Source organism: Petaurus breviceps, unplaced genomic scaffold, assembly GCF_028583685.1.
Source record: "Petaurus breviceps papuanus isolate PSGF00001 unplaced genomic scaffold, PetGlider_PUasm1.0 182, whole genome shotgun sequence".
Classification (NCBI taxonomy): domain Eukaryota; kingdom Metazoa; phylum Chordata; class Mammalia; order Diprotodontia; family Petauridae; genus Petaurus; species Petaurus breviceps.
The window spans coordinates 5,265,345-5,279,134 of NW_027185786.1; the positions used below are offsets into that span (position 1 = coordinate 5,265,345).

The 13,790-nt window shown below is 43.7% G+C and overlaps 1 protein-coding gene across 1 annotated transcript in view; it reads right to left on the reverse strand.

Annotated features, from left to right (window-relative positions):
• Positions 1 to 13,251, reverse strand: part of GLG1 (golgi glycoprotein 1) — a 147,153-nt gene extending 133,902 nt beyond the window's left edge. Inside the window, exon 1 of the mRNA XM_069087661.1 lies at positions 12,153 to 13,251. Within this exon, the coding sequence (XP_068943762.1) occupies positions 12,153 to 12,590 (438 nt within the window). The 5' untranslated portion in view covers positions 12,591 to 13,251. The remainder of the gene's footprint in view (positions 1 to 12,152) is intronic.
• Positions 13,252 to 13,790: the final 539 nt, after the last annotated feature.

The following is a 13,790-nucleotide window of genomic DNA, read 5'->3' on the forward strand; positions in this document are numbered from 1 at the left end:
GTATGTAGGCATTCCATAAGTTCTCTTTGGCTGTGTTTAACGCTGTGCTTTTAAAGAATGGATTACTATAAGGAATTAGGCAAAATTATGGTTCCTTTTAAAAGCACATTTCAATGACTTAGAGACATTGTAAAAGTTATTGTTGTAGGTAAAGAAACAAAAACACCAACAAGAACTATTCCTGCAAATCTGTCTAATTAATCCTCAGAAAATAAGCAAAGGCTTTCAAAGGAACCTACCAGCTGAAGGGGCTGTTCTTGGTTCCTCTAGGGTACAGCACAGGCTTCTTGAAGTAGGAAGAACAGTAAAAAATGACCAGTGGTGTGTTTTTTTTTAAAGCTGCAAACAGTCACTTTGAAGAAAAAAAAATGCTTATTACTGGCCAGACAAGTAAGACTTTCAGGAAAACTGATGTGATTTTTATATTTACCACCCTACAGCAGGCATGCAGATGCCAATGCATGCCTTCTGTTTCTCAACCAATAAAATGAACTACACTTCTTCTTTCTATAGATTATCATGTCATTTAAAAACTTTAACACGGGTTGGTTTAACTTGGGTATCTCACAGAATATAAAAATTTTTCTACTTTCTACATCTGAGCTCTGAACCTACCTCCTGCCTATAAATAGGAATGAAGGTTTTGTTGCTGAATCAATAGTAGTACCTAGATTTAAACTTTGTGGGAGAGGGCAAAAAATATGAAATACAGTATTACTTCAGAAAATTGCTTTAGTTTCTCTCCAGAGGACATTCCAACTCATTCCCTAATACTCTCGAAATTAAGCTACGCACTCTAACTTGAAAGATATAAGTGGAAAAATAAAGATCATCATCACAGTCTCCTATGGATGTCATTGTAGTTAAGACATAGAGTTAAACAATCATTTTCTATCTCCTTCTCTTCTCCCCTCCCCCCCCACTTAAGGTTGCCCAGCTAGATTTCTGCACCTGAAAACAGCAGGACTAATGAGGTATGGTGTATGAGACTAGAAGCAGGGATGAAGGCAAGTATGTATGACAGTAAATAATGTACTAAACCCAGAATTTACTGTATCAGCATTGCCAAGAGCATTCATTGTATTGAGTATTCTTCTATAACAAAGGATGGTTCAATCTGGAGAGGTGAGTTTTTAAAATGACATAATGACAAAAGGCAACAAGAAAATATTTGTTGGGTTTTTTTTAAGTTTAGTATAATTGCCTGTTGTCATACTAAATTTAAAATTTATAGAAAAATATTTTTCAAAATTTGAAGTCTAAAAATGAAGTAAATCCAAATATCTAATAGAACAATCAAGCTGGTTGACTTCCTAAGTTTCTAAATTAAACACAAAGACCCAAATCTAACAAAGAAAAAAAAAAAGAAAATGAAAATGTTCCATAGACAATGGCATAGAAAAGCCCATTTGTAATTTAAATGTAAACCTGTAAATATCACTTGGAAACAGAACCTCAGAAATTCTTATGCAGATTAACTCAACTCTACAACCTAACAACATCCTAATGAAATAACATATCAAAGTATTTTGTAAACCCTTAAGTGCAATATAAATTATTACTACTGTAAATGGATAATCGCATGAAAAAGTGAAAAAGGAAAGCTAAAGATTAAAATCTGACACTCTTTAGTTTTAAAATTTCAGAAGAAAAAAATGTTTTGTTGAAACAGAGATAAAGACAGGAAAGCTGAAAGTGGTGTATCTGTCTCTGTGTCTCTTTTAAATAGGATGAATGTGGGGCAACTAGATGTTGCAGTGAATAGAACACTGGCCCTGGAGTCAGGAGGACTCAAGTTCAAATCTGGCCTCAGATACTTAAACACAAAAACTAGCCATGTGACCTTGGGCAAGTCACTTAACCCCAACTGCCCTTCCTTCCCCCCTCCAGAAAGCAAAAAGAAAAATCTAAAATAGGATGAATGTGTCAAGAACTCACAGAACTAGAACTCACAAAAACCTATACAACTTATTCATCTTTTCACCTGGGAAATGTAAAAGGAGGCTGAGGTAGGGGAGGTAGTGTGAGGGAAAAAGAAGACAGTCTCCTTGGTCTTCACAAGGCCTAGGTGTAAGCGTGGCCTCAATACATATTACTATGTGACTGTTTGGAGTCTGCATGTGGCAGAGGTGCTGGCCTGTGCCAGCAGGAATGAAAAAACATTTGTTAAATGCTTCCTATGTGTCAAGCACTAGAAATACAAATACAAAAGCTTACCTTAGTCACTGCCCCAAGGAGCTGACATTTTAATAGAAGGAAACCTCCTATGATAAGGGAGCATGATTTCAGAAGGATATTTTGGTTTGGAAAATTACAAAGATGGTGAGCAGTGCCCTAGGGGAGTAAATTGACATACCCTTTCCAGGAACAATAACAGAGTTTCATTCTAAAATTGGAACCAGTATCAGAGACATCGTGGCATAGTGGATACAAAACCTGCCTCAAAGCTACAAGATCTGGTTAAGTCAACCTCTTTTCTCTTTGGAAAACATTTCTCTTCCTACCCTCAGCTTGCATAAATAGTTGTTGTGTGTCTATGGTTCAGACCCAGTACAACGTAGCATTAGAGCGAGTCCTAACCCTGACATACTCTGGTAGCAAGTCCAAACTCCCCTGGCCCTTGGTGCTCTAGGCACATCTGGTGATAAAGAAGCAGAGTAAGGACTGTGGGGCTAGGAGGAGTGCAGGTGCCCAAGGACATGGAGCCAGGGCTAAGCAAAATGAACAAGTCAGGCAACCACCCATGAACCAGGACAGCAGCACACCCTGCCACCCCCAGGTTCACTCTGTGTGTGATTCTGCTTACATATTAAGGCAGCACGGTGTCAATTCTTGGCTATTATTTGGCACCTAGGTAACATTAAGCAAGTCACAAGTTCTGTGGATTTCAGTTTTCTCGTTTTTGTAAAATAAGGGAATCAGACTGGATGATTTCGAAGGTCCCACTCACCCCTAGGATCCTAAACATCCCAGTGTCCTCTTCCGTCAAATGGGGGAGAAGATGGTGAAAGGGAAGGGAGTTCTGGACTTACGAGTCATAGGAACTAAGTTCCAAGCCCAGTTTATACTTATTCCCAGTATAATTGTGGGCAAGTCCCTCAATATTCTGTGTCTTTATCTTCCTGACTAGCGGGGGGGGGGGGGGGGGGAGGGGGTGGGGGTGTGTGTGGGGGGGGGGGGGGGGGGGAGGAAGGGGCACCGCCAGGGTGGTGGGGGATTGGACAGCACAGCCTCTTTGGTCTCTATGCTCTATAATCTTTAAGGTAGGCCCCTTACATTTCTGAAATCCCATCACACTACCAATATGCCTTATACTCTCAATCTAATGACTCTGAATGCCTGGTAACATTTGTAAAAGTTTTCTCAACATCTAATTTGTATTAACTTTCAGTTATTACTATTGGTACACTACTAAAGCTACAGAGGAATTTTTTTCCTAATTTTGAAATTTATCTAGTACAGTTTAATAGGCTCCACTTGCCAACTCTATAGAGTTAAACTCCCACATAGGCTAACAATGTTGGAGACAAGATGAATTCTCTTGCCATGTACAAAGAATTCAGAAGGTCATATGAAGTTTTTAAAAATCAGAATTTTCAGTCTAGACAGCTAATTTAATGGGAACAGAAGTAAAGGAAGCTTTAAAACTTTTTAAATTTCTCATGGTAAACAAGAATAATCTTTTAGACTACTAGGATTAGACATACTGGGACTTTAGTGCCCCAAATAAAAGAGAAACGTGTCTCAATTTTTGGTTGTCCAAATGTTCTACTTCTCATCACTGCACAATAAATCAGAAAGCAACAATTTTCTATCAATAAATACTCTATTCATTAACACAAAATGGATATTTCTAAATATTATTTAACTCAAGCTACAGCAAAATTTTAACCCCAGGCTACTTCATAAGCCAGGTTATTCATCAGGCATGTGGTTTCGCCCATTAAAACATGCCTAAAATTCTCAGACAATGGTAATCAAGGTCTTCCTAAGTCTTGCTCCTCCCAAAGACAAACTCTATACTCCATTCAGTTCAGTTTCTTAACTTAAAAAAAAGTGTGGAAAACATTCTAATGAACTATGAGCTGTGACTATGAACTATTATTGCTTTCCTTAGTCACCAAATAATATTTTTCATTTCTACCTCTGTTCATGCTCATGTTATTACTGGGACCGACCTGTTGAAATCTTACATGTAGGGTACCTGACAGAGTATCCCCACAATTCTCCTCTATTACAAACTGGTCACTGCCCCACCCCTCCATTATTTCCACCCCCAACAACTAGGTTCCTCCCAGTTAATGAGAATCAGATATTTATTCAGCATCTATTATGTGCCAGGCATTGTACTAAGCACTACAGATACAAAAGACAAACCCTATTCTCAAGGAGCTCACAATCTAATGCAGTTGACAAAAGGCAAACAAATATACCCAAAGCAAGCTATCTAGGACAGAAAGGAAACAATTGACAGAGAAGGCATTAGAATTAAGAGGTAGGGAGGGCCGGCCCACTGACCCTGGGGTCAGGAGGACCTGAGTTCAAATTTGGCCTCAGACACTTAACACTTATTAGCCATGTGACCTCGGGCAAGTCACTTAACCGCAACTGCCCTGCATCCCCCCCTCCCAAAAAAAAGAGAGGTAGGGAAAGGTATCTGGTGTCTGGTGGAAGATGGGACTTTAGTGGGGACTTAAAGGAAGCCAAGGAAGTTGGTAAATGTTTAGGAGAGAGCATTCCAGTTATGAGCCAGAGCTAAGAAATGCCCAGACCTGAGAGATGGAAACCAGTGACACTGGATCTAAGAGTACCTGTCAGAAGGAAGGTATGGGAAGACTGGAAAGGTAGGAGGGGAGTAGGTTACCAAGGACTTTGAAGGCCAAACAGCATCTCTGATTTGGTCCTGCAGGGGACAGGGGCCCCTGGAATTTACAGAGTAAGGGAGTGACCTAGCCAGAGTGTACTTTTAGGAAAATCACTTTGTTAGCTGAATGATGGATCATTAAGGTAAGTCAAGAAGTGATTAGCTACTCTCCTTTTGGCAGAGAGAGTTCCAGCAGATACCTAGATAACTGGAGCCATTTCATTACTACTATTATCAAGCCTCTAGGGCAATCTTAGGATCTGTTTCCCAAACTTGTCTATATCCTGTTTCTGCCCAGGTGACCTGTAGCATATATACACTCCAATGATAAAACTTCTCCTTCCTCTCCATAGACTCAAATACTCTCCTTACCAGGAGTTCCTTATACCAATGATACCACAGATATGACTCCTCATTGCCACCCCCCTCAAAAACACCAGTCATGCTCCTACTGGGAACCAGATTCTTTTTTGTGCTATACAATGGCACACTAGCAAACCTTAAAGATCATGTGGTTTAATGGCCAGCTTCCTTTGATAGTTGAGGTCACAGAGGTCAGGGGTGGTTATTGGCAGCCATACTGGGCAGCACTAGTGCATTGACTGCTGGGCCTAGAATCAGGAAGACCAGCTTTATGAGTGCAAATCTGGCTCCAGACACTTACTAGCTGTATGACCCTGGACAAGTTACTTAACCTTCTTTGCCTCAGTTTCCTCATCTGTAAAATGAACTGGAGAAGGAAATGGCAGACCATTCCAAGTATCTTTGCCCAGAAAACCCCAAATGGGGTCCCCAAGAGTGGATCATGACTGAAATGACCAAACAACAGCAGTCAATAACAGAACTGGCTTTCCTAACTCCCAGTCCAAGGCATCTTTCACTACACCGTCCTCACACAGGTATTTTTTCATTGAACACTTTTTTCCCATCACCACCATAATAGAGTCCAGTTCCAGGCACCACATTTTAGGACAGTGAAGGGCAGGGGAGTATGCAGAGCAGCAACCAGTTAGCGAAGGGCCTACTGTTCACGAAACAGCTAAGAGGAAGACCTGGGGGAGGAGGGGAGGTTAGGATAGATGTCACCTAGAGGGCAGTAAAGAAGGGACCAGGCTCAACTGAAGGAAAAGCTCTGCAGGAGGGGCTCTGGCTGCTCCCCCTGCCCAGGGTCTCTCCTCCATCCAGCGGCCTCTAGGTCCAAGTTCAGTCTCCTCTCTTCAGCTTCTCAAACTTTACCAGCCTCTCCCTCACTCCTCACTGCACAGCACTCTCTTCCCCCGAATCCAAGCTGGCCCCCATTCCATTTCCTCTCTCCCCATTCGCAGAACGTATTTCCTCCAAAGCTCAAGTGGCATCAGGAGATGCCTCTCATCATCCCCCAACCCCTTCCTTCTCCCCTGGGTGTCTACTTGGAATATTACTTGTCTTTAGTTTTTGGTTCATCCACAGTTCTCCCTCCACCATCAGAATACAAGCTCCTTGGGGCCAGAGGCTGTTTTTTTTTTTTTTTTTGTCTTCACTTACTCAGTCCCAAGCCTCTCTCCCAAAATTAAATAGGTTGTTCCTGGTTCCCACTCACTGGAGTGTCAAGTATTCAGTAGTAAGGAAGGGGCCAGGGGCTAAATCTATATTTTCATTCATGCAAGCAATTCCAAGGAAAGAAACTCTTCCCACCAAGGTATGTGGGTTTCCCTTCAACACACAATCATAGAAAGGTGCCTGAGCAGTGGTATCAAAATAAAATAGAAGTACTGACTTCTAAAACCATAAATTAACATTATCTATCTTAAATTGTATCTTGTGTTGTATATATTGTACATGTATCTTGCATTTTATTTTTATTTATTTTGTTAAACATTTCTCAATGACATTTTAATCTAGTTCCATTCCCACAGAGGAATTCTGAATGTTTGCTACATCTGTGTCTGGAGCACTGAGGTTAAGTGACTCCCACAGGGTCACAGAGATAGTAGGTCACAGAGGTAGGACTGAAACCCAGGTCTTTAAGACCCCATAGCCAGGACACCAAGCTATTTCTCTCACACTATTGTAGGGATTATTTTTTAGGCAGCAGAAAGAAGTAAATTCTACAGTTTTTAGTTTTGTGTGGGATATCAGAAAGAATTAGAGTTCCAATTCTGTCTCAGGAACTTAATAGTTATTGCCTGACTTCTGGGCAATGTGGGGGTACAGCAGATAGACTCCAGGCACTGGGCCTGGAGTCAGGAAGACCCAAGTTCAAATCCCATCTCAGGCACTTAGTAGCTGGGTGACCCTGGGCAAGTCACCCCACTTTTATTTACATCAGTTTTCTCATATATAAATGGGGATAAAAACAGCAGCCACCTCCCAGTGCTGTCATGAGGTTTAAACGAGATAGTATTTGTAAAGCAATAAGCACAGTGCCTGGAATGTCATAAACTATGAGTGCAAATCCTGCTCCAGACACTTACTAGCTGTATGACCCTGGACAAGTTACTTAACCCTATTTGCCTCAGTTTCCTCATCTGTAAATTAAACTGGAGAAGGAAATGGCAAATTCCTCCAGTGTCTGGTCTATTTTTTTCATCATGGGCATATCATTTACCTCTCAGAACCTCAGTTTCCTCACCTTTAAAAACAGGGAGCAATGCCTGGAAAAGCAGCCTCCAAGGGGTGGAATGAGGCACAACTGCCATAATGCTTGTAAGTGCTTGGCAAACTTTCAATTGCTCTGCAAATGTCAGGATTATTATCACAGACAGTTGTTCCTTCGGGGAGGACCAGGCCAAAAGGATGCTCTACTCCACGTGACCCAGCGCTTACAGGCCCCACACATGTGCCTCCAGCAACTGGCCCACAACTGGTCCAGCTGCTCCCCCACTTCCCTTTGGAGAAGCAGCTCTATTTTATGTAAATTAAGTAGATGTAGAAGGAGTCTGAAACAGTCTTTTTGTTTTGTGCATATCTTTGATTTAGGGCTGATCCATTCATTTATGTTCAATTCTAGGTGAAACAGTGGAGAGAACACCTGACTTGTCAAGAGATCTGGGTTCAAGTTCCAGCTGTCACAAATATCTAAGAAGGGGACTATCGTTTACGTTTACGTAACACACATACACACAGACACACACCCTCTCTGTGTTTCTGTCTCTCTCCAGGCACCAGGGAGTGTACACTTTGCTGGGGTTTGATAAGGATTTTGAGAAGGAAGAGGCCACAAATCTGAGCCTGGAAGGAAGCTAAGGACAGCTAAAGGCAGAGGTGACAAAAACTGTCTCTGGGCATTCCAGGCCAAGGAGATAATCTCATGGTAACAATGAGCAAGTCTGCCTCTCTGGCCTCAACTGGTCATCTGTAAAATGGGGATGTTATTTGTGATTTCTATCTCAGCAGTTTATGAGGAAAAGTGCTTTGTAAGCCTTCAAGCAGCACATACACGTGAACTGTTGATTATTACAAATGGAGTGTGCACTCTGAACACAGCTCATAGGGACTAGACAACTGGTTGCTGAGGCCCTGAACCTTAGAATGAACTAAAAGCCTCAACAGAATTAGAATAAAGGTGTCACACTTGCAGCCAGGCAAAATTCCCCAAAGGAAATGTTTAAGAAAATAAAAGCACAATATAATATAGATAATGTTAATTTGGGGTTTTCTAAGTGTTATATGTGAACTTCAGGGGTCTGTTTTGACTTATGTTACCATTATATATGATACCATTAGTTTTATCTTACCCCAAAAAAAACCCTGGGAGAGAGGTGCCATTATCATACCCATTAAAAAAAATTTTTTTTTGCTTTTTTTGGGGGGGAGAAGGTAGAGCAATTGGGGTTAAGTGACTTGCCCAAGGTCACACGGCTAGGTGTGTGTGTGTGTGTGTGTGTGTGTGTGTTAAGTGTCTGAGGTCAAATTTGAACTCAGGTCCTCCTAACTCTAGGGCCAATGCTCTCTTCACTTCACCATCCCGCTCCCATCCCCATGTTTACAGATGAGGAAACTGAAGCAGAGATTAAGTGACTTGCCATAATACTGCTAGTAAATTTCTTTGGGGCAAGATTTGACCTTAGCTCTTCCTGGCTCTAGGCCTGGTGCTCTATATACTGTGGCACCCCCTAGCTAGCTGCCCAACTAAGTTCTCAAAGAAAAGCCCTTCCTGTACAGGAAGCACCAAATCTCCAAGGCTCCGATATAGAGCAGGAAGGAAATGTGCACTTTGTTCTTTATGACCATGCTTTGAAAAGATGTCTTCACTTTCCAAGGCTACCAATCAGTCACCACTGTCATTACCATTAAACTGACTGACCCTTTGGTGGATTAAACTGTTTAAAAAATATTAATCATGTGAGAAAGTCTTAAAAAGTCTCCCACTTAATACACGTTAAAAACTTTCAAAACAGAAGCAATGAAAAGGTCACAAGCTAAACAATTCTGACTGAACGTTGAGCACAGCTTCATATTGATCACATACAGATTTCAAAATGTACTGGCATACACAATTCACCAGGCACCCTGAAAATAATCATGGGCAAGCACAGAAGTAATGAATACAAAGTAGTAATCATTACCTCTAAGTCCACTTAGCAATGTGAACAACATAAATCTTAATACCTCACTAGGAAAAAGACAAACTAAAAAACTGTTTAAACTTAAGACTCAACCACACAACTATCAGCATGCTTATGACCAAAGTTGAGCCATTTGCATTCTTTTACATTTAAATACTCCATGGGTTCAGCACCTCTACCTTTTCATAATCCTCTAAAGAATAAAAAAAAAAATAAAACTTCCTCCAGATGTAAGTTCAAAGGAATTTAAAAGGCTATCAGGTTTTTTGTCACATTCCTATTCCCAAAAAAATTCTCCATTGCACTCTGTTCATAATTTCACATTACATCTACAGTACATTTCCTTAACCAAGTTCCTATCTTTCAAACATATCCATCAGAGCTTATAAATTCCAGAGTCACATGAAATAAGATTCCATGTGAAAGACTTCAACAGAAAACAGAAAGCAGCTTGTTCATTTTTTTTTTAAATACAGCAGCTTCAATTTAGAAGACATCCATCTCCACGATATTTCATGGATCCTCATCAGTCAATCAACAGCACTTACTAAGCATCTTCTGTGTATAAAGAACTGTGCTCTATGGTCTGCTGAATTATTATAAAGGAAAGCCTTATCTAGTAACTTCCTTTGGACAGCTTATATCACTCCTGTAAGAGGAACAAAATGAAGTCACCTCCAACCTTTTTTTGTCCTATCACCAAAAGAGCCAGGGACCAGAATATTGGTCTAGGATTCTTTCCACTTAATAAAGCAGGATTTCATCTACTACGCCTATTTAACAGATCCTATAATTAGTCCTATATAAATAGCCTGCCCTCCACTAGCAAGGCTAATGGGGATTATAATAGCGACTGCTGGGTTTTAAACATTCCTACTGCATATCATATAAAGGAGTATACAGACTGCTGGCCTGGGAGACCCCAAACTTCAGTTCAAACACCCCCCTCTCTCTGTCAGTAGAGGGATCACCACAGTCTCACACATCTCTCTAGATGATAAAAGTTATAAACAGATTGCAATCTGCTTTGGTGGAGGAAGTTCACACACCAACAAAATCACAAGTCCTGGCAATACTGCCCATGTAAGGGATTAGCATATCCAGGGTGGGGATGAAGATGGAAGCTAAACAGACTCCATAAGCATATACACATAAAATCCCCTGATCCTGACGAGGAAGAGCAGCAAATGACACCGGGTTAATACATAAGGAAATCACAGAGTGAAGATCAGTCTGAGGAAAACCAACTATACATCTACTTACTAAAGAAAAATTCAAAGAATCCTAAGGGAACATCCCAGAGAATCAATGAAAATACAAAGTACATTTAATTGTTCCGCTAATCTTCAACTGAAGCTCAATTATTCACTCACAGCAACTCTAAACAAAAACAATCCGGGAAAAGCAAAAAATCACAACAAATACCAAACATAAGGAAGATCAAGTGAAAATATAACCAATGTATTCTGTAGACCTTAAAGTGTTATATAAATGTAAATTTTTATCATTCTTATAACATTCTAAACTTAAACTGTTGGAGAAACAAAATTTATCTAGGGAAGAATTTTCTATCTCTAAAACTGTTGTTTTCCTATGTAAAAAAAAAAAACCAACTTAAAACTGGACCTGTGATTTCACTTGTGTAGGGATCCTCCCCTCTCAAAAAAGGGAAACTCCCTTCACTAATGTAGGTCATCAACTCATCACCACCCAAAGCATTGCCCTAGGCACAGAGAAGTTAAAGGCCTTGGATCCAGGTTTTCTAGGCTCCAAGGCTGGTCAGTTATCCATTACACTCAGCTAGCTGCCTCTCCTCTCACACCCAGACTGCACTTTAAAAACGGTCCTCAGCCTAACGTCTCACAGAGAGTGTAGTAAGTGATTAAACACCCCCATTCACCCAGGATGCTCTCCTCTTCCTATCAGCCTGCTACAACCAATTCTAACACCCCTAGAGCTATGTCTCGGGTAAACAATAATTAGTTAAAAAAAAACCTACACGCATCTCTATGTCTGCACCATGACCTCCACAGGAAAGAGGAAAACTCTCAGAATTGAGTAATTTAATTTATTGGCCCTAATTTAATCACACCAAATAATTTTCTGCCTCCCCATCATGAAGTTACCACTGGAGAACTAACTAAATCTGGATACCAGAAAGACAGGCCCTGCTATGACTTATTAGGGATCGATCACCAGCATTCTCCCAGGCAGCACAAACTTACTATGCTTCTGTGCTGTACACTAACGGACCTTAAACGTGACACTAACTACCAACAACGCACCGGAGAGCCAAGTGCGACAGTTGGGGAGACAAAAGTCTTCCAGGGCTGCCTTGGCGCCGGCTAGGGGCCCCTAACCCTGCCGGCCTCAGTTTCCAAGTCCGTACAAGCCAGGGTAACAAGACCCCCAGCCCATTGCCCGGCTGCCGCGCGAGATAATCGAAGCGCTCTGGGAAGCGGGGCCGGCGTTCCCGTAGTCACTGTCACGACCCCCCCCCCCGGGGGCTGTGCTCGGAACGCCGGCTCGGCCCTGCGGACCCCCCGGGGAGTCGGCGGGGGCTGTCACTGGGGAGGGCGCGCGCCCTGGGCCACACAAAAGGCCGGGCGGCCCGCGGCTCCCCCGGCCCCGGAGCGGCGGAGGCGGCGGGCGGGCGGACGCGCGTCGGCGCGGGCCCGGCCCCTGGCCCCGAGGCGCGGCCCCCTCCCGCCCGGGCCCCGGCCCCTCCCGCGGGCGCTCACCTCCCGCACGTCCTGAAGGCACTCGAGCACCGCCAGGTTGTTGCTCCAGGTGTGCTTGGGGCACACCCGGGTCACGTCCTCCCGACACGTCTCCTCCTCCGCCAGCTTCCAGCCGCCCCCGGGCCCCGCACCGCCCCGCCGGGCCGGCCCCACTCCGGCCGGGAAGGGCTGCTGCTGCTGCGGCTGCTGGGGCTGCTGCGGCGCCTGCTGCTGCTGCTGCTGCTGCTGCTGCTGCTGCTGGGGCGGCAGCGGAGCGTGCCCCTGAGGCAGCTGCTCCGCGCCCTCGCCCAAGGCCCTGTGGCCCAGCCCTGGAGGCTGGTGAAGGACTGCCAGGTTCTGGGAGTTCGGGGGCCGCTGGGCCCGGGCCGCCACGAGCAGGAGCAGCGGCAGAGCCGCGGACAAGGGGAACATCCTCCGTACACGTCCACACGCCGCCATCTTGGGTCCGCGGCAGCCTCGACGTACCCGGCGCCGCCACGTATTTAAATGAGGGGCGGAGTCACGGGGGGCCTTGCGCCGCCGTCGCCCCCGGCGAATGAGGAGCGGCCGAGCGGCGCCGGAGAAAGGTTACGGGGAGAAAGGGTGATGCCACATTCAAGATGGCGGCTCCTCAAGCGAACCTGGAGAAGAGGGGTGGCCTTCTTAAATTTTCTTTTAATAAATTGAGAAAAGGGAGCAAAGAGGAGGAATGCTGAATCAAGGTTGTGGTGGGTGATTCCTTTGACTGGTGTCACTTCGTGCCTCTCCCAAGATGGCTGCCACATCGCGCAGCTGCTTGAGTCAACATTAAAAAAAACTTTATGTGTACATCGAGTAACGTGACAATCCAGGTCTGCCTGCCCTGCGGTGGGGGGGAGAATCTCCCAAAATTCCCCCCGAAAGCTCCCCCCCCCCCCCGGACCCGCAGGCACCTGCTCACAAGTGTTTTCACTTCGAGAGGTTCCTGAGTCCATCTAGACCTGAACTCGAGTCTCCTGGGCTTTAGGTGTCTTTTAATAGGCTTGTGAATTATGGTGGTGCTAAAAGTTTTAACAACCGGCTCTTTTTGAGGGGGGGGGGATGTATACACGAGTCGTTTTTGTTCTGTATTATTATTAAAGTATATTCTGCTTTGTTCATTTTTATTCTCTTTGCCTTTTTTGCCTGGCACATAGTAGGCTCTTAATACATGTTTACTGATGGATTGTTCATTAATTCATTATTCTAGAGATATTTCTTGAGGATTTACGATTGATGAGGCTGCGCGCTTTATGCTGGGGAAGAAACCAAAGGAAAACATATCGAGGAAGGTTAAAATTGGTTGGAAGCTGTGTTTACAGCCTGGGGCCACCAGCAGCTTCAGGGCATCTCTGCCTTCTTGTCTTCCGTGCCCCTTCATCCTTTGGTCCCCAGTCTGCAGCGAGGTCACTAATTGGACTGGAGCATGGTTAGAGCTGGCCTTTTTGTACGTGCCTTAGCGATTATGGTTTGTCCTTCTTTCTTTATTTTTTGCTTTTTGGAGGGCAATTGGGGTTAAGTGACTTGCCCAAGGTCACATAGCTAGTTTTTGTGTTAAGTGTCTGAGGCAGGATTTGAATTCGGGTCCTTCTGACTCCATGGCCTCTGCTCTATTCACTGCGCCACCTGGCCGCCCCTTGT